At 38.8% G+C, this 21,839-nt stretch overlaps 1 protein-coding gene across 1 annotated transcript in view; it reads left to right on the top strand.

Annotated features, from left to right (window-relative positions):
* Positions 1–21,839, top strand: part of LOC102869867 (anthrax toxin receptor 1-like) — a gene marked incomplete at its 5' end in the record, with an annotated part of 184,536 nt that overhangs the window by 7,003 nt on the left and 155,694 nt on the right. Inside the window, 3 exons of the mRNA XM_006902831.1 lie at positions 5,857–5,952; positions 11,774–11,941; positions 18,837–18,917. Of these exons, the coding sequence (XP_006902893.1) occupies positions 5,857–5,952; positions 11,774–11,941; positions 18,837–18,917 (345 nt within the window). The remainder of the gene's footprint in view (positions 1–5,856; positions 5,953–11,773; positions 11,942–18,836; positions 18,918–21,839) is intronic.

Below are 21,839 nucleotides of genomic sequence, written 5' to 3'. Positions count from 1 at the left end.
TACCTAATATTGGTTGAATGAGTGAAAGTCAATACTGTGAGAACATAAGTGTTGTTATTGTTAGTTGCCACTGAGGTGGCTTCAGCTCATGATGACCCTAGGTACAGCAGAACAAGCATTTTTTAGTCCTGGACCATCTCCACAGCCATCAATATTCTGGAGTCCATGACTATATAGATTGTAGGCTTTTAGTACCCTCAACCTACGATGGCCATCATTCAGAATTCTATTGGATGATATTGTGATATGAACTTTAGTGTTTTCGTTGACTAATTTTAAAAAATGGATCACCAGGTCCTTCTTTCTAGCCTGTCTTAGTGTGGAAGGTCCACTGAAACATGTACATCATGGTAACGCCTTCTGACATTCGAAATACCAGAAACAGAGTTGACAGTGTCACAGCAGTACATAAACCACTACAGTAGAACAAACTGACAGGCAGATGGGAACACAAGAAGTGAGAATTTAATCCTCTGAGAAATAAGTTCCATTTCCCTTAAATTGAAAAAGATGATGTAAGTAGAAGAAGGGTTAGCCAGGCTTGTGGAGCCATGAATATTGAAGATGATTGGAAAAGATGGGAAAAACCATTCTCTGAGGGTAGCATAAGACTAATCCAACTATGGAGTAAGCAGATGTGCCCATCATACTTCTATTTCCCCAGCTGTATCTTCATAGAGTGAGTTCATTTCTAAGGGTTCACTTCAGTCTGTTTGAGGACATACAGGTCAGAATGTGTCTCCACTATTCACATAATATAGAACTCTTAGTGTTCCACAAATGTCAGTTAGACAGATGCCTGGGGCTACCCCATCTTTAAACACAATTCACTTGAAATCTATGATAGCACACAGCAATTCTCAGATCCTACTGAATTCTTGCTTCTTCTGCAAGATCTTTCCTTTGTATACATTTTTTTCCTTCTTTATATTCGACATCACCCTGGTCTTGCACTCCCTCAAGGTAATTCTAATACAGACCCTCTGTGTAGTGGTTTCACTGATAATCTGAACGTATGGGAGAGGTGGCCACAGTACAGTGAAGCCAACAAGCAACTTTGTAGAATGTCAATCCTATCTTTCCCACCACTGAAAGTCTTCCATGACCACGCTTATATATGGACCCTGGCCATTTGCTCTTAATTTTCACTCTATTCTGTTAATCTTTTACCAAATACACATAAACTTTCAATTGCTGATACTTTATTATGCAGAACAATTGGGCCTATATCGTGTTCTCTAGTAACCATAGAGATCATCAAGTCATTTCCCTAAAAGAAAGGTCACTCTAGGGGTTTCTGTGACCAGCTTTTAACCAGAGGTCTTTTTTCTTCCTGCTAAACCTTGAAGGACAGTATGGGAGACAGAGATACAATGCCTCAACCTTAAACACTGCCGTTTTCCTTCATGAAACTGCTGTTGTTGTTGTTGTTGTTATATGCCATTGAGTCATTTGCAACTAATAGAGACTCTCTGTACAACAGCTCTGATCCCTCTTCTATTCTGTGTCAACCTTGTTGTCTCTGACACTTACAATTACCCCAGTCACTGAGTCAATCCATCTCATCGAGGGTCTTCCTCTCTTGCGCTGTCCCTCCACCTTCCCAAGCATGATGTCCCTCTCCAAGGACTGGTCCCTCCTTGCAACAAGCCCAAAGTATGTTAGATGAAGCCTCAAAATTCTTGCCTCCAAGGAGCAGCCTGGTTTCACCTTCTCCAGACAATCCTGTTTGATGTCCTAGCAGTCAGTCAATGGTATATTCAATACTCTTCTCCAGCACCACAGCTCAAAGGCATCAGTTCTCCTTTGATAATCCCTAAAAATTGCCCAGCTTTCTGGTACATAGCAAGTAATTGTGAAGACCATGGTCTGGATCAGAAGCACCTTAATCTCTAGATTGACAACTTTTTTTATTGCTCTTCAGTACTCTGGAGTGGTCCCTGACAGCAGACTTTCCCAATGCAATTTGTCTTTTGTTTTTCTGGCTGCTGCTACCTAGGGTGTTGATTGTGGAGTCAAGCAAACTTAAGCGGTTAACAATCTCAATCTCTCATGGTGCTGCCAGTTGGCCCAGTGGTGAGAATCTTTGCTTTCTTGATTTTGAGCTTCGATCCATATTTAAGGCTGTAGTCCTTGGCCTTTTGTAGCAAATGCCTCAAGCCCTCCTCAATTTCAGCAAGCAAGTTTGTGTTATTTGCATAATGCAGATTGTTGAATCTTCTTCCAATCCTGATGCCATATTCCTCCTCTTAGAGCCCAGCCTCCTAGATTATCTGTTCTACATATAGATTGAAAATGTATGGAGATAGGACACATCCCTGGCTTACATCTTTCCCAATTTTGAACCATGCATTATTCCCTTGCTCTGTTCTGACAACTGCCTCCTGATCCAAGTATAAGTTTCACATAAGCACAATCAAGTGTCCTGGAATTCCCATTCTTCTCAGAATTAGCCACAGTTTGTTGTGATCCATACAGTCTAATGCCTTTGCATAATCATAAAATACAGATACTGGTACTCTCTGCTTTCAGCCAACATCCATGTAACACTAACTATAGCCTTGAATTGCAATACTTAAGAATGCTTTGGGCAGAATAGCAAGGGTAGCAAAACTTCATCTAATATGATTTGGACATTTTGTTAAGAAGGGTCTAGTCCTTGGAAAATGACATCATGCTGGGAAAAGTGAAGAGTCAGAGAAAGACAGAAATATCCTCAATGAGTTAGATTGACTCATTGACTTTAACAATGGACTCAAGTACAGCAGAGTTGATGAAGATGGCACAGGAGAGGGCAGGGCTCAGAGTCTTCGTTCATTGAGTTACAGTGGACTTGACTGCAGTTAACAACAACTGTCTATAAAGTTGTAAGTTCCTCATGTTTCTTCTTTCATCTGAAAGAATAAATAATAATAGCTAACTGATTTCCAATATTAAGTCACAAACCCTATTTCATTTGAACCATCCCATTTAATTAATGTATTTTTCAACAAATAAGTTGGCTATATACCATGCCCTAGAAAAGATCTCTATTGCCATATCTGTAGCCCACAGCTCTCTAGTCCAAATCCACCTATGAAAAATGAGTAATCTCTTCCCATACAATTTATAGCCTTAGAAACCCACTAAGGGTAAGCTACGAGTTGGTTCAAACTCAGCTATAATAAGTGATACCATGTACTAGGGGCTTTTCTAGAAGCCAGGAATAATGATAAATAGACAATGAAGAAAGGCTTCTATGACACACTGTCTCCCCCAAACACCACTGATCTTCCCTGACTCTGTCTCCCCTCCTCACCAACTTCTAGTGATCAACTCTCTGCTCCCTTTACCACCCCTCACTCTCCTCCTACCATTTTTTTTGTTTTGTTATGTTTTCATGCACTAGTTTATCTACCTTATATTTCATTCATGTACATTGCATTCTACACAATCCTCCATCCGCGCTATCCTTCTTAGAATCATTCTGATTGTGTGGGGCACAGTGCACATGAATAAAGGACAGTGTGCAAGGGTGGTTATATGTGTAAATCAATTTTAAAAAGAAAATGGAGGAGGAAAAGAATATATGCTATAAATGAACACTGGGTATTGTAGATTTACAAAGTGTAATCCTGCCTTTCTTAATTTGGAGTACTAAAAGGGAAGATCTTCCCTGGATATAAGCTTGTTAAAAGTAGAACCTGATAAGGGAGGTTGAGGTTTGGTAAAAGGAAAAGATTGATTTCCACCCAGTACTCTGAAAAGATTTGCATTTGAACGGATTTGTTAACCCACATTGGACTTTTTATCAAAGAGATTCACATTTAAAAGAAGGTCAAATAGGAAAGGAGAGAAGAAGTGAAAGGAAGAAACTGTTTTTTATGACTGAAACAAGCTGTTCAGCTTCTGAGGCAGGGTAAATTTGGTCCACATCAGACTTTGCCTCCAAGACTTGAAGTTGCTCACTCATAGCGATAACATGGATCCACAGGAGTGGAAGTGGGAGGAATACAATGATGGAGAAGCAGGCTGATCTTGAGGTTGGACATCTTTCAGCACTGCCCACCTAGCATGCACAGATGCATGAATGAGTAGGGGAAGGTTGTTGGCTTAAGGAGCAAGAAGTCCTGAATACCCCTGGCCTGTTGACTTGTCTTGATCCCATGTGGGTGCTAGGGCTGAGTGAGGAGACCAACAGGTCAGGAGCACAGGGAGAACTGTGGACCTCTAGGCTTGTAACTGATGCCCATTTGAATCTAGCCACAGATGGCTGGGGATGAGTTGACTAGAAATCAACCAGAAGAAGAGAAGTTGATCCATACTGTGAATCAGGGTTGATTATTGCAACCAGATAGCTTGCACAGGACTGGACTTTGCTTATGAATGCAGAGTTTCAAAGTTGCCAAGTTGAACAGAGGATCTTTCCGCAATAGGGACATGCCTGTTTACTCAGAGTACTGATTTGTAGGGAAAATCAGCTATTGTCTATCTAAAACGGAGATATTAGGACATGAGGCATGAAGTAGTTAGCTCTACAGACATTCATGAAAGTATTTAGTGGGATGATTATAAGGGAAGGGAAAAGAATTCCAACAATATAAATGAACAAAATATAATTTAAATGAGGGACTGTAGGGAAAACAACACACATGAATGAAACAATGTATATGAATGATAAAAATACTAATAATTTTAAAAACTTCTATGAAACTAAAATTCCACAGTGTTGTGGGAGGAGAGGGAGTGTCCAATGTCACTCTACTCCTGTAGGGTTGACTCTGACTCATAGTGCCTCTAAAAGACAGAACAGGGCTATCAATAAAGGGTTTCTGAAGCCATAATTTTACAGAAGCAGACTTCTGTATCTTCTTCCCAAAGATTACCTGGTGAATTCATACCATCTCACTTTCAGTTAGCAGCTAAGCACTTAATTATTGAACTACCAGGGATCCCTTGAACAAATCATAAATACCCTAAGTAAAATAAGCAAACATACTTGACTTGATGGTGAGACTGAGACTGCTTCAGAAAGATATCAAAGGCTTGTCCAAGGAGAGATAAGGGACCAGGCATAAGAAGATCAAGGAGAAATATTCTTGAAGGAGTAATAGCTTATGAACAGGCTTTGAAGCAAGACAGTACTTAAAGTACATGAACAACAGGTAAGGGAAGGAAGTTGGCACTCGAGGAGTGAGGGGGAAGAGACAAGGGAGTGGCAAGGTGAGGGACAAAGTCTAATTTGGGCTTTATTCTGACTTACTTCTGAGAATGTCTTGTAGGAGTGTAATCTTTATTGCAGAGAGGCTGGGAGAAGGCTTTGGGTGCTTGGAGACAGAAGGTAGTGGAAGTGTATAAAAGTCAGTAGAATTAGAATATTTAGAATTAGAGTCAACAGAACTTGCTGGCAAATTGAGACTCATTTTTTAATTGTGTTGTTGAAAAAAATATTGAGACAGAGTTAGAGAAAGCAGAGATAGCGACTACTTTCATGGAGTTAAAGAATGATTCAAAGCCAGGCAGTGAAGACGACTAGAGAGGTTTGGGTCAGAGAATATTAGGACTTCTTGCCACACCACAGTATTGGTGCAATGAGAAAACTGTTAATCTCCAAAAAGTAGATGTTGACAATAAGTCAGAAGTTGTTGTTCAGCAAAGTCAGGGCTGGAGGTGGAAATCCTGTTCATCAGCATGTTGATGGAATTAGATGAGAGCCAATGAAAAGAGTTGTTGTTAGGTCAATTCCAATTCATTTGGACCCTATGTGATAGCCCTAGAAAGTCATCCAGCTCAATACGGTATGATATGATACGATATGATACTGTCTTGCCTCTTCACACATCAACAAAAAAGTCACATGGTTCCCTCTCTCTTTAGGAAGAAGATGATGATGGTCTGCCTAAGAAAAAGTGGCCTACAGTAGATGCCTCTTATTATGGGGGGCGTGGCGTTGGGGGCATTAAAAGGATGGAGGTAAGATGAGAGCTTAAAGCACATACTTTAAGTATTACTTAAAGACTACTTACTGATAGGAATTAAAGGAACCTGAAACTCGTATTTGAGGCCTAGTGGAGGGATAACCTATGGGGGGAAATGGGAAGATGGGAGGCACAGCTTTTTAACTGTAAAGTCCTGTGCCTCATATACTATGACAAAGAATGCCACATCCCTGTGGTTTCTCTCACTATAGTAAGATCCAAAGTTCTTACATGGTTCCATAGGACTTTTACATGTGCTCACCTGAACAGCACCTCCCCTAAATGTCCATTTACTTGGTCATCCCCTATTATCGACCCTTTAGCAAGCCCCTTTCCTTTATCAGTGTCTACCCTATCCTCTGCTCCTCAAAACCCAAGAGCATTGAGCACTGTATATTTCATGATTTGTGATAAATGCTAAAAGAATTACCCTGGACCTTAGTGAGGATTATTTCCATGTCACCACGAGTCCCACAATTCCCCACCACCTGAGAGTGAACCTGACTGGTGCAGAGCAGGGACCTGGGGTACTCTGTCCTTGAATCTTCCTGAATGCAATGTGCGAAGAAGGCTTGGGCCAGAAGGGAACAGGTATGGACCAGGCAGAGTTTTCAGAGAACAACACTCACAACTCTTCAGGCCAAAAAGGGGAACACTGATATACAGGTCCTTAACAAAATATTGCCCTTCTCTGGTACATTATATACTTACAATAGCCTAGCATCTACCAAGAAAAGATTCATATAATGTCAGGAAAGCAGGGGGCTGTCACAAACATCATGAAAAAAACAAAATAACCCTTTTCCTTTAAAAAGCAGATGTAATAAATAACCCAGACACAGAAAACAGGAAGAAATATGTTGATGTGGAGTCATTTGAACGGCTACAGAAGAAGGTGTCAATGTTGGAAAAAACAATGGGAGCCATTAAGAAAAAGTGAATACTCCAGAGACAGGGACAAAAAAAGTAGAAAAGAAGAGATCGAACAGAGAGTCAGTGAAGAGGAAGACAAAAGCCTCAGTTCAAATGTTTTTAGGTACCATCAAGTCAAGTACTACTTGGAGTGATCCTATTAACAGCAGATCTGTACCTCATCCCCTTCACACTTCACACCTCATCACCTCTTCACCCTTCTGAATACACTAGAGCCCACTAAGGCAATCACCATGTCAGTCCATCTGGTTGAGGGTTTTCTTCTCCCTCACCGACCCACCCTCCACTCTTCAAGCATCATGTCACTTTCCAAGGAATAGCCTCTCCTAGCAATATATATCCCCAAGGTATGTGAGGTGAAGCCTCATCACCCTTGCCTCCAAAGAGCACTCCAAGACATATTTATTTGTTCTTTTGGCAGTCGATGGGATGTTCAGTGCTCTTCTCAAACACCACAGCTGAAAGGTATCAATTCTTCTTCTGTCATCCCTATTCTCCTGTTATCTTACATCTCTCAGATGCATAGCAAGTGATTGGAAAGACCATGGACTGAATCCTTAAATACAGGACAAACATCACAGAAGAAAAATCAGAGATGAGACATAAATAAAATGAATAAAGCATTAGAATCATGTGGGATGACATCAAAAGAAACAACATGCTTATGATTGGAATTCCAGAACACAAGAGAGACAAGGAAACCACTGAGAAAATTGTAGAAGAAGTGCTAGAAAAAAACTTCCCAGGTATTATGAAAAACAGAGAAAACACCAAAGATACTAGACCCAAAAAAAGAAAAACATCAAAATATATCATAGTCAAATTGCCAAATTAAACCACAAGGGTAGAATACTAAAAGCACAAGGAAAACAAAGACTCACTAATAAAGGGTAACCAATAAGGTTAAGTTCTGACTTCGGAGCAGAAACCATGCAAGCTGGAAGACAATGGGATACATATAGAAAGTTGAAAGAAAAAGCTGGCAGCCAAGGATCTTGTACCCAGCAAAACTGTCCAATACATATAAAGAAGTCAGGTCATTGGAGAAAAAAAGAAACTTAAGGAATTTGTGAAAATAAGAACAAAATTAAAAAAAAAAATTAATGAAAGTTCTTCACAGAAACACCAAAGAAAACTGAATGGACCATATGAACCAGAAAAAACAGATATAGAAATATAGCAAAATGGCAATGATAAAACTTGGCTTGTCAATAACCTCACTTAAATGTGAGTGCCCTAAATGCATCAATTAAGAAGAAAGAGTAATAGAATGGAGAAAAAATAAAGCCCATCTAAGAAACAAAGACAGACTCAAAATTGTTGTTGTTGTTGCTATGTGCCGTCCAGTCGCTTGTGACTCATAATGACCCTGTGTACAACAGCCCCAAACTCTGCTCTGTCCTGTGCCAATCGCACTGTCTCTGACACTCCCATCCCAATTATCCCAGTCACTGAATCAGTCCACCTCATAGAGGGCCTTCCCCTCCAGCACTGTCCCTCCACCCTCCTAAGCATGATGTCCTTCTCCACGGACCGGTCTCTCCTCACAACATGTCCAAAGGATGTTAGATGGAGCCTCAGAATCCTTGCCTCCAAGGAGCCACCTGGTTTAACCCTTTCCAGGACAAATCTGTTTGTTTTCCTAGCAGTCCATGGTATTCTCAATACTCTTCTCCAGCACCACAGCTCAAAGGCATCAATTCTCCTTCTATCCTCCTTGGTCATTGTCCAACTCTCTGATGTATAACAAGTGACTGCAAAGACCATGGCCTGTATCATACACACCTTAGTCTCCAGAGAGACACCATTGCTCTTCAGTACTTTGGAGAGGTCCCTAACAGCAGACTTTCCCATGGCAATGCGCCTTTTAATTTCCTGGCTGCTCGTGCAAAGACTGTTGACTATGGAGCCAAGCAAACTAAAGCTGTGTACAATCTCAATCTCTTCACCATCCATCCTGATGCTGCCAATTGGTCCAGTGATGAGACTCTTTGTCTTCTTGACATTGAGCCTCTATCCATATTGGAGGCTGCAGTCCTTGACCTTCTGCAGCAGGTGCTTCAGGTCCTCTTCATTTTCAGCAAGCAGGGTTGTGTCATCTGCATAATGCAGATTGATGATAAATTGTCCACCAATCTTGACCCCACATTTCTCCTCATAGAGCTCAGCCTCCTGGATAATCTGTTCTGCATATAGGTTGAAAAGATATGGAGATAGGATGCATCTCTGGCATACGCCCTTCCCAATTTTGAACCATGCAGTGTTCCCTTGCTCTGTTCTGATGACTGCCTCCTGGTCCAAGTATAGGTTTTGCATTAGCACGATCAAGTGTTCTGGGATTCCCATTCTTCTCAGAGTCAGCCACAGTTTGTTATGACTAGAAGAGATCTATATTTGTTCCTATCCCAAAGAAAGGTGACCCAACAGAGTGTGGAAACTATAGAATAATCTCACTGATTTCACATGCAAGCAAGATTTTACTGAAGATTATCCAAAAACGACTGGAACAGCACATCAGCAGAAAACTAGCAGAAGTCCAGGCTGGGTTTAGAAGGAGTCATGGTACTAGGGATATTGTAGCTGATGTTAGATGGATCTTAGCTGAAAGCAGAGAATACCAGAGGAATGTCTATCTGTGTTTCATTGACTATGCAATGGCATTTGACTGTGTGGATCATAACAAACTGTGGCTGACTCTGAGAAGAAGAAGACTCAAAATAAAGGCTGGAAAAAATATACCAAGCAAATGGCATCCGCAACAAAGCAGGAGTAGCAATACTAATCTCTGATAAAATAGATTTCAGAATGAAAACCACCATGAGAGAAAAGGAAGGACACTATATAATGATTAAAGTCAAGAAGACATAAACTTGGTCAGTATTTATGCACCAAATGATAGACCTGCAAAATACATAAAACAATAGTTAACAGAATTGAAGACAAAAATGGATAGCACCTAGCACTCTCACCAAAAGATAGGTCAACTCACAAGAAATTTAACAAAGGTGCAGAAGATCTAAACTATACCATCAGCCAGCTTGACTTAGTTAATGTATTCAGGATCCTGTGCCAAACTAAAACTCAATTCATTTTCTTCTCAAGTGAACATGGTACATTCTCCAGAATTGATCATATATTAGGGCAGAAAGCAAGCCTCAACAAATTCAGACACATTGAAATAATACAAAAATATTTTCTCAGATCCCAATGCCCTAAAACTGGAAATCAATCAAATGAGGATTTCGCTTAAGAAATGTGGAAGCTTAATAACATCCTGCTAGAAAATGATTGGGTTAAAGAAAAGATAAGAAATGAAATTAAAAAAATTATTTGAAATAAATGAAAATGAAAATGCAACATTCCCAATCCTTGGAATGCAGCTAATGCAGTCCTCAAGGGGAAGTTCATAGCAATAGGCACACACATACAGAAGGAATCAAAATTAATGTTATAACTCAACACCTGCATCAAACACTAAAAGAACAGCAATATAACTCTAAACCTTCTCGAAGAAAGGAAATTGTAACATCAAGAGCTGAAATCAATGAGATGGAAACCAGAAAAACAATTAAAACCATTAACAAGATCTGTAGCTATTTTATTCAAAAGAGTCAATAAAATTGGTAAACTGTTGGCAAACTTGACAAAAGGAAAAAAGAGAAGATACAGATAATTCAAATAAGAAATGAAAGAGGTGACATCACAACAGAAACAAATGAAATTAAATAGATAATATTGAAATATTATGAAAAACTGTATTTGGATAAACTTGAAAAGATGAAGAAAACGAAACAAATTTTTTTAAACTCATGTCCTACCCATATTGACATGGATAGATGTAGGACACTGGAACAAACCCATCACAAAAGAAGAAATTGAGCAGGTCATAAAATTGCTTACTCACTAAAAAAGTCCTAGACTAGATGGCTTCATGCCTAAATTGTACCAAACATTCAGAGATCTATCACCACTTCTGCTTAAATTATTTCAAAAAATAGAAACAAGAATGAACATTCCCAGAGTCATTCTATGAAAGAAACACAACCCTAATACCAAAACCAGGCAAAGATATTACAAAAAAAAGAAAACTACAGACTAATATCTCATAAATACAGATGCAAAAATCCTTAACAAAATTCTAAACAATAGAATCCAACAGCATTAAAAAAAAAATAAATAAATAATTCACCATGACCAAGTAGGATTCATAAAAGTTATGCAAGGATGGTTTGACATAAGAAAACAATCAATATAATTCAATGCATTAACAAATCAAATAATAAGAGCCACATAATCCTAGCAATTAATGCAGAAAAGGCATTTGACAAAATCTAATACTCCTTCCCGATTAAAACACACAGAAAAAATAGGAATAGAAGGAAATTTCCTCAACATAGCAAAAAATATATACACAAAACAAAGAGCCATCATCATTCTCAATGGAGAAAGACTAAAGCATTTTCTTTACACCCAGAGACCAGACAAGGATACTCACTGTCACCACTCCTAGTCAGTATTGTATTAAAAATACTTGCTAGGGTAATACAGCAGGAGAGAGAAATAAAAGGAATCTAGAGCAGCAAAGAGATAGTGAAGCTTTCTCTTGTTTTATAATCCTTTGCTTTTATTTCCTTTCAAGTGATTTATTGCCTCTGATAACCCCCTACAGTATCAGTTTGAATTGATTTAGACTCTATGATATATAATAACAACAACACAAATCTACTTTTCAAACCTTGATGTCATTCTTCAGTGGCAGGCTCCTCCTGAAAATGTGTATGAAGCTTGTGAGATGAAGTCTCATGAACCAGAAGCATTCTGGTTGCATTTGTACCACAAGTTAGAGATAATATTTTGTCATTTTGTTTAATTACTTATTTTAGGTTCGTTGGGGAGAAAAGGGTTCCACTGAAGAAGGTGCTAAGCTGGAAAAAGCAAAGAATGCAAGAGTCAAGATGCCTGAGCAGGAGTATGAATTCCCTGAACCTCGAAATCTCAATAACAATATGCGTAGGCCTTCTTCTCCCCGGAAGTGGTACTCTCCAATCAAGGTTTGTCTCCTTTTCCCTTAAAACCTCATCATCATTCCTAATCAAAAACTGAGTATGATTTTTTGATGTGATAAAACATATCAGTGAAAATCAAGCTAATCATAGGGGTTACAATTATAAAATCATGGACTAGAATGTACAAACTCTTTCTCATTTTCTGTTATTGAAGTTGGAATTAGGCTTTTAAAATTACCATGACAGAGTTGTGCTAACAAGTGACTTGGACTGTAACCCCAGAGGATCATTATAAATTTCCCTGATCTCCTAACTTTGTTTAGAAAACAATTCTACTCAGAAGAGTAGCAGAATTTCCTTGATGCTTTTGTTCCTCTTACCATAACATAAGCACCATTCCTCTATGTAAGTATACACAGAATTATGAGGAATCAAGGAGCATTATGGTGGCCTTGAATCCAGGTTCACTTTTCCCAGCTTTTAGCAATTCTGTCTTCCCTACCATCACTCTTCCTTCCATTCCTCTTTAGTTTAAAGCCTTTTCTTATTGAAAGCTTTATCTTATAAGATGCCATTCACTTCTATTTCCCTTGGGTACAGTTGTCTTTAAATTTATGGTTCATCCAACCTCTTGCTCTTTGGCTGTTCCATAAGCATCTGCACTATGCTGTCAAAGAGTGCTAAAAAAGATTCTAGACAAATTTATGCATGCTAATTCATTTTATACAGGAGGAAACAGTTGGAATATAATCCTTTTTGTTGTTTTTGTTTATACTGACCAATTAGAACTCACCTGTAGCTGCCCCTCTGGTGGGTTTTCAGAGGCACAGGAGGAGATTGCCAATCCTTCTCCCATGTATAATCCTTGCTATGTCTAAACTCTGGTGGCCTATTAGGAAGAAGCTGCACTACAATCCCAAAGACACACAACACGGTTTGATGCTACCAGATACTCTGAGGGAGAGAGATGGACAATCTCCTCCTGTGCGGTTGACTGCCTCTGAAAATCCACTAGAGGGTCAACTATGGGTCAGTTCCGACTCTACAAGTACACAATAAACAACAACAACAATGTCTAATTCTAAAATCCAGGGTTCCAGCTCAGGATTCTGTCTCCAGTTCCATGCTGCAACCAGAATCTGACCAACTCCAAAATCTTAAATATAGACCCACCTCACTCACAAGAACATACATGCACATATATTTTCAATAAAAATATTTATATATTATTATTATCATTATTCTTTTATACTGGCAGTATACAAAGAACGTAAAGAACACAAGTGTCAAGATGCCTGAGCAGGAGTATGAGTTCCCTGATCCATGAAATCTCAATTACAATATGTGTAGGCCTTCTTACTTACGTACTTACTTACAAAGTTCATATACATTGCTTTCCACACTGGATCTTTGAGTTACATGTTAACTTAAGAGGTACATTTAGGCTTTGATATAGAAATAAATACTTTCTAATTCAGTCAAGTAGTTTTACTAGTAGTTTTCTTAGCTGAGCTAGCATATGTTTCTGTTAACTGCAGTGTATTTCTATTTGGGTGTATGGTGTTTAAAGCACTAAGATTCTTTCTTAAGATAAGCTGTCCTGGGGCTATGGGTTGAACTCTGGAAAGATGTGAGCAAAATGGAGCCTGACTAGCTAATTATTTTCTAATGTGGAGCGTGTAGTGGCTTGCCTGCATGCACAGACAGGAAGGAGCCTAGTGGAGTCTCAAAGATGAAGAATCTAGATTTCTGTTCTGTGCGCTTGATGTTTTGGTTGGCTTCTCTCTCCTCTGCCTCTGTCCCCCACCCCTCAGGATCTTATACCCTGTGAATAATACAGTATTTCAGTCATAGCTAGGTTTTTATTTCTGCAATCTTAGACATTTAAAAGGACATTAATTCTAATTGCAGAATCCAATTTTTGCTTAAGAATATGTTACTATTTTATTTATGGATGGTTTGGAACTGAGTTTTAATAAATAAATAGAGATATAGACATATATTTTAAAACCTGACATTTTCAATTCCTACTTGGGATTAGTATCAATTCATTGAGTATTTGTTTAGCAGCTATGTATCAGGCAGTACCAGATATTAAGTATACAGAGGTTCTCAAGCCTGATAGAGTGTCAGAATCAATGAGAAAACAAAAAAAAAAATATAAGTTCCAGCCTTATCTCCAACTTCAACAACTCAGAATGTAACCAAATGCCACCAAAAACATGCTAGATCTCATAAAGCTTCCACTTTCCCCATCAGTTCTCCTCTGACACACAGGAGACTGGCATTAGAGCCAGTTCCATAGCAATTAGTACTGGTAGTCAAACTGGAAAATGGAAGAAAACACCCACATCGAAAACTTTCGGGAGGTCCTAGAAGATTCATATTTCTGCAGTGCAAGTGTATAGAATCAAGTCTATAATTAAACATGTTGTCTCCATTCAGTTTGAGAGGGGAAAGGGAAGAGACGACAGGGAAGGGAGGAAGGGAAGGGAAGGGAAGGGAAGGGAAGGGAAGGGGGAAAGGGGAAAGGGGAGGAAAAGAAGAGAAGGGAAGAGGAAAGGAAAGAGGAGGAGGGGAGGGGAGGGGCATGGAGCAGGAAGCTCATTTGCTGAGAGCCCTGTAAGAACTCATTAAGCAGAAGTATCCACCATGAAGCTACTTACTCTCCATGACTCTTCCAGCTCATTTAAGCCACTAAGCACATTGACTACATTCCCCTCCTCTGTCCCAAGCTCATGAGTGTCCCATTGCTCAGTTCAGCCCCTGGGTTCAAGTACCCTAAACCCATTGTGGCAATTCTGTTGTCTTCCAAGATCACCATGAGTCAGAGTAGATTTTGTCCTGGTGAGTTTAGCATTGAATTTGAGTCCTTATGGTTACATCAGAATTGGCCATGTTCACACAGTTAAGTAACGCTCCGGTGAATGGCCATCAGATAGGAAAAGGAAAATTGTTTTCAAGTTTGTTGAAAGGCTTGCAACATTCAGAGAACATTTACCTCCTTCTCTAGTAGCTCCTCCATGTGACTGAAAAGGACAAGAAATGACAGCTGAAAGACAAAAACCAGAGCCGAGAATGCCCGCAGACCACTCTGTAAGACAGCCAAGCTGAGTGGGCAGGCTCTGTCTGCAGTGTTTGCAGCATGCAGGAGATCCCCTCCCTGTCAGGCCATCCTACCATCCTTGGCCATCTAGGCAAGCAGCACTCAGTTGAGACTGTCCTAAATCAACGTGGGTGAGGCCTAGTAAAACATATTAGTGTTAAAATGTTGTCAAATGTACTTCTCTTATTGAGCAAAATTGTCCCTCTCCAACTACTTTTTAGAATGGTTCTAATTTTTTCCTGAAAGGGAAATAAAATTTTTTAAAAATTAGCATATAGGAAGGACGGAGTTTACAGTTTTGTTCATGTATTTAATTTGACATGAAATATTGGTCCATTTATTTACCATATACTTCAGTGAAAAAACTCAGATGTCAGTCTATAGTTGCCCTATAAATCAAATGAACTACCCTTAAAATTATCAAGCTCTAACAAACTTCCAACTACCTAAGTAGAGGATGAGGGGGTAAGAAAACATAGAAAAGGGCAGAGGTGTTGAAAGAAGAGGAAACAGTCTCAAACACCCTTGTAGCAGGATGTTTAAATGGCTGCTGCATAAGTACTCTTACCTTGTTCCATTATTTATAAAGAAAGAAAAGTTAGAGTTACACACAACTTCTAGTTTGTCTGCCTTTGTGGATTGTTAAGATATGTTTGGGAGTCTGGAATCAGTAGATTACTCATTTTATATTCATGCATCAAGGTCATTTGAGAGAAAGTAATTTGTTATTCCCCATTGTAGTGTTTCTGGATTTGTGGAGAAGGTTCTCTTTTAACTTCACAGGAACAGTTCCAGGTTTAGTCTGGGAATGAAGACCAGAATTACATCCTGTGGCTTTTATATGATAGACTGCTACAGACCACACCTCCTGACACTGTCAGAGGAGATCCTAGGCCCTGTGATGGTAGCACTGAGTAGATCCATGTCATAGGAGAAAGAGCACAATAACAGGGGTTATTATAGTTGGTGTCATCATCACCCAGTGCAGCAACTTCACCACTATACCTACCCTATGTTGTTGTTTGTTTATACATTTGTTTGTATCATTTACTCTTGGCTTCTGCATTTAAATTTTAGGCCTCTCAGGAGCTCTGGTGGCCTAGTGGCAAGAAGCTACACTGCAATCCCAAAGGCATGCAGTTCAAGGCCACCATCTGCTCTGAGGGAGAAGGATGGGCAGTCTCCTCCTGTGCAATTAACTGCCTCTGAAAACCCACTGGAGGGTCATCTATGGGTCAGTTCTGAATCAATGGTACACAACAACAACCAACTAATTTAGAAAATCAAGGTTCCAAGAGCCTTCTTGATTTTAGAGAAAGAGTTATATATCTTTTTTTAAAAAATAATAAACATCATTTCTTTACTCAAAATTTTTAAAATGTGAATATTTTATAATTGAACCACAGCATTTACTTCCAGATAATGTCTTCACTGGCTCTCCATTCTCTTTAAAATATCCTTGTTTCTGAAGATGTTAACTGTTTCATCCTTTTGTCTGGATAACATCCAACAAAAAATCCTACAGAGTCGAATAAATGAACCCAGTGCTCCCGTACCATGTGATGTAAATGTATCATGATTGCCGTGGCCCAGATGTCATCAACAACCCCGTTACCAAGGGCAGTAGTAAACTCAGCATCAAGAGTAGTGAAAGCTAAAGTCTTGAGACAGTTATATTTTAATGTCATCCTAACTCCTTATAAACATTTTGTTTAAGCATTTACATTAAAAGCCACCAGACAAAAAAAAGATATAGATTGTGTAGCTTCTCCAGGATCATGTGTTGGGGAGAAAACTCAGAAAACTGAGGGTACACCAAGTCTTAACTTCTTGGGTTTAAGGATGAACCTAGGCAAAGTATACAAAAGAAGAAGCAGGTTTGAAGAAATGATTGTGTCTTTTTTTTTTTCATGCCGTGTCTGCTTTTATGCCTACAAAACATCTCTCTTAGAATCAAGGTGTCGATGGTATGTGCCTTGAAGAAAATTCTGACTCACAATGACATGTTAGATGCCTGAACGTGGACTGCAACTCACAATGACCCTATAACCTGCACCTCCTCACCATTTCTGATTTGCTCAAGCCCATTGTCACTGTGTCAATCTCTTTTGTTGAAAGTCTTCCTCTCATTCTTTGACTCTCCATCTTTCACAGCATCATGTCTTTTTCCAAGAACTGACCCTCCCTGACAATATACCCAAAGTATGTGAGACAAAATTTCACCAACCTTACCTCTAAGGAGCATTCTATAGGACAGAGTAAAACTGCCACCATAGTTTTCTAGACTGTAATCTTTAAAGGAACAGATTGCCAGCCTTTTTTTTTAACCATGATTCAAACCTTTTGATTACAAGCAAAATACTTAACCAAGACTTTTATACTTTATGTATAAGTCTTTAGGCAAGCATTATTATCATCTCCATTTTAAGGATGATAAAATAAGACCTGATGATATGAAATAATCTAACACTTCTGAGCCAGTGAGGGGCAGACTCAAAACTTGGACTTGCATACTCAGGCTCTAGGCACTTTGTCTTTAAGTACTACATTTTGCTCAAAAGCAAAAGCCACAAAGAAACATCTAAATGACTAAGTGGTACATTTAAGTTTCTCCTTAACAGTCTTTGATGGTATAGGGGCTAAGCACTCAGGTTCAATCCCACCAACTATTTGTGGAAAAAAAGATCAGGCAGCCTGCTTCCATAAAGATTAGTCTTAGAAGCCCTTTTGGGGTTGTTTTCTCTGTTCTGCAGAGTCATTTGAAACTCCAGCAACCTGCTGTAGTGTCAGCTATGAGTCACTTATAACTCAGTAGCAGCAAGCAGTAAATTTGTTGACAGCAACAACTTGCAATGCATGTAGTTTTAAATTTCATTACTTGATACACATCTTCAACAGCTAGACTATCATCTTGCAGCCATCTCATTGCTTTTCATTTGTAATGGGTTTAAGTTATTAGCATGACAAGTGCTGTAAGTTGATATGCACAACCAAATAAGTTCTCACTCCCACAGACATATGATTTGCAACATCTGAAAAGGTGTACTTACTCTTCTAGGAGACATTCACCCTCACACCCAGGGGTACCTTAGAAAAAGAGCCTGGTGACTAATTTCAAAAAATCCGCCATTGAAAACCCTATGGAATAAAGTTGTACTCTGGCCACAATGGGGTTGTCATGAACCAGGAGGGACTTGTGGCAACTGGTTATAGGTGTTAATTACCACTCACTGTAAAATCCTTAGCACCCATATATTCACATTTCTCAGTTTTGATCAAATATCTACAACTTGAAAGGTCTTTGATTTGGATATCAGTCACTTTATTGAGACATAGCTCATGGGTGGGAAAGCAGTGGTTCCTAACCAATCTGAAGTTGGTGAGTGAACCTGGAAGATGGCCAAGAATCTACATCCCAAAAGGCTTTAAATGGTCTTCCTCTTCTTATCAGTGACTTTCCTGACTTTATCACCATTGTTATCATTTATAAACCCTGAGCAACAAATGCACAAAAAATCTCCAGCAAAAGTGGAAAATATTAACTTGAGGTGAGAGAATATGCCCAGACACATGATACCAAAATAGGCCAAGATCTTAGAAGAGCTTCTCAGGGCATTCTTTTCGTCAACGTCCAAGGTACTTGGTATGTGTCTTCTCTTCTGCTTTCTTCTTGCAGCTCATGTTATGAATTCCAGGAACAGGTCACTTCTCTTATCACGTCATTTTACTGATGCAGTGTTGCTCACAAGACTGCAGCAACAATGGGTTCTACACACTTGTGCCAGCCACTAGCCTAGTTTAATATGTAACCTTGGTGCATGTGTTTTATTTCAGGGAAAACTTGACGCCTTGTGGGTCCTGTTAAGGAAAGGTTATGATCGTGTGTCTGTGATGCGTCCTCAGCCAGGAGACACGGTAAGACTTGTGAATAGTGTCATGTGCATCCTTACGTATATTCCTTTTATCTCATTTATGCAATAGAACTAGAATCATTTCAGATACACACACGTGTTATTTCATTTTGGGAAAAATCAGGTCAAAATCTTCAGAACTCTGCATCTTACTTTTTTGCAAAAGTCTTTGTCAGATTAAACGTCTTAATACTTGAATTTCTTTATAGATGAAATGAGTAAAAACAATGGCAGGTATTACTATATTCACTTACTTAGTGTTTATTTGGGAGCTCTGGTACTTTAGTGGCAAGAAGCTTCAATCCTGAAGGTACGAGGTTGGTTCAAGGCTGCTCCATAGGAGAAGGATGGGCAATCTCCTCCCATGCAATTAATTTCCTCTGATAGCCCACTGGAGGGTCAGCTATGGGCCGGTTCCACCTTTACGGTATACAATAATAATGTTTATTTACTCTGTGTGGACAGTGATGCTATTAAAAAAATTAAAGCTATATTGCAATTTATGTGTACTGAAGAGACTCATATCTGTACCCTGGCCACACTGACTTTAATTGGGTGCAACTAATAAAACACTTTAGCAGAGGATAGTAGGGAAGTGCTAGCCACTCTTTCTCTTAGCAATGACTGGTGTGTGGCTGAGGGGGATATTGGAATAAATTTTATTGTCATGCATGTTAATGCCCACTTGGGCATTTTTTGCTCCAAATGACAATAGGACAAGTACAACAAGAAACCAGTCTAATAAATGCTAGGTAAACTGAGATCTCATGGCATATGGAGTGTGTGTCCATGTCTGTGAAAGACAACAAGCACATACTTTTATAGCAAATCTTTAAAGATTTTATTTCAAACAGGACACAAAAAAATGTGTCATAAACTCTTAAACACTTATTTAAGAAGAATGAGCAGCATAGGCCCTCAAGTGTGAACTTAAGGTGATTTGTGGCCTTAACTGATTTCTGTGAAAAAAACTGAGGTATTTTGTTTTCAGTATTTATGAGCCCCACATCTAACAGATTAATTTACAAAACAAACAAAAACCCCAATAAGTTACCCAAACTAGGGCCCAGCCATGCTAGATTTGTAAACATGCTGGTAGAGTATGTGAACCCCCTCCCTCTCTCTTTTGTAAGTAATTGAAAGACTTCGATTAAAATGTGTTAACCTTCCAGTCCATCTATATATCCACCCATCCTTTTTGCAGATCTCCCTAACAGGCCCCCCATCTCCTATTTTTTATAAGAATGGTTATATAAAGGTTTTGTCTTTTTTGTGACTTAATTGTTTCACTGAATAAAGTGCCCCCAGTACTCAAAAAAAAAAAATGTGTTAACCTTCCATTCTCCAACAATGAGGAGTTTGGCAGAAGCAAATCTTCATAACCTGTAACAAGCTGAGATGAGAAAGGAGTGTTGGAAAGAGGAAGAAGAAGAAAACTATAATTTACACAAGAGTCAAACTAATACTTTAAGGTCAGAAAAGAAGTCAATTGCTAAATACGAGAACAATGGAATTTAAACTGATGAAATTTCCTCTAAGAAATACCCAAATTGAATCTCTTACTTACTAAACCTGAACAAAAAGTCATATTACTATCCTTAAGATATTCTTTGTACTTTTGAGTAACTCATTTTCACCAAATAAAATGTTAGAGGCACAGGAGATTTGACTCCCTGGGTAGGACAAACTTTTAACACATTTGGTGTTAACCAAACATATAGGAGTCTGGGTCTTCCCAGAATTGCCTGATAGGAAATGACTGGTGAATTATTTCTAAAGAAATCAGCCATTTGAAACCTTATTGAGAAAAAGCTCAAACTTTCTTGAGCATAGTTCCACTCTGATACACAATCAGTTTGACTTGTAATTAATTTGAAAGCATCTATGGTTTTGTTGTTGTTTGTTTTTTATTTTTGATTCTTTTCATTTTATATTGGTTTGGATAAAAAATTTGTTTACTTTGCATTTCATTCATATACCTTTCATTCAAATACCTTTGTATTTCATTCATACACCTTTTTCTTCATTTACATTGTGTTTTATATAGCCAATCACCATTGATCTATGCCCACTGTCACCTCATTTTTTCAGATCTTCACTGGATCTCTCCTAATTCCTTCACCCCCATCCTCTGCTCACCAAGCTCCATGACCCTGTGATTTCCTATTTTTCCTCCCTTTCCTTATCCCTTTTCTCCTTTAGATTTTATAATAGTTATCTTCCTATTTTTTACAGTAATGGACTTAATGCAGTATTTGTCGTTATGAGACTGAGTTAGTTCACTCACGATATGGGTCTCTAGCCTCTTCCATGTTGCATGGTAGTTTTCTACATCATTGCTCCTGAGTGCTGCATAGTATTCCATTCTGTGAGTGTACCACAATTTCTCAAGGCATTTGTTTGTTTATGACATTTGGACATTTTCTGTTTTCTTGCTGTTGTGAATAACACTGCTAGGAACATAAGTGTACAAATTCTCAATTTTTGTCTCAGTTGTTTTTCTTGGGGTATATTCCTAACAATGGAATAGCTGGGTCACAGGGAATTTCTATGTTCAGCTTTTTGAGGAAATGCCAAACTCTTTTCCAGAGTGGTTGTACCATTTTACAGTCCCACCAATAATGTACAAAACTCACAATCTCTTCATATCCTGTACAACATTTATTGCTTGCTATCCTGTTAAACGTTGCGACTTTTACTGGGGTGTGATGTGATTTTGATATGCATCTCTCTTATTTCCAGAGATTTTGAACATCTCTTCATGTGCCCATTGGCCATCCAAATATCTTCCTCTGTAAAAAGTCTTTCCCTGTCTTTTGCCAATTTTGTAATTGTGTTATCAGTGTTTTCTTGTCGAGGTTCTGTAATATTTTATAAACTTTTATCGTGAGACTCGTCTGAGGTGTTGTTGTTGTTGTTATGTGCC

Source organism: Elephantulus edwardii, unplaced genomic scaffold (assembly GCF_000299155.1).
Source record: "Elephantulus edwardii isolate Elephantulus edwardi_28Jun2011 unplaced genomic scaffold, EleEdw1.0 scaffold00459, whole genome shotgun sequence".
In the NCBI taxonomy this organism is placed as follows: Eukaryota; Metazoa; Chordata; class Mammalia; order Macroscelidea; family Macroscelididae; genus Elephantulus; species Elephantulus edwardii.
This window is presented reverse-complemented; position numbering and strand designations above follow the sequence as displayed.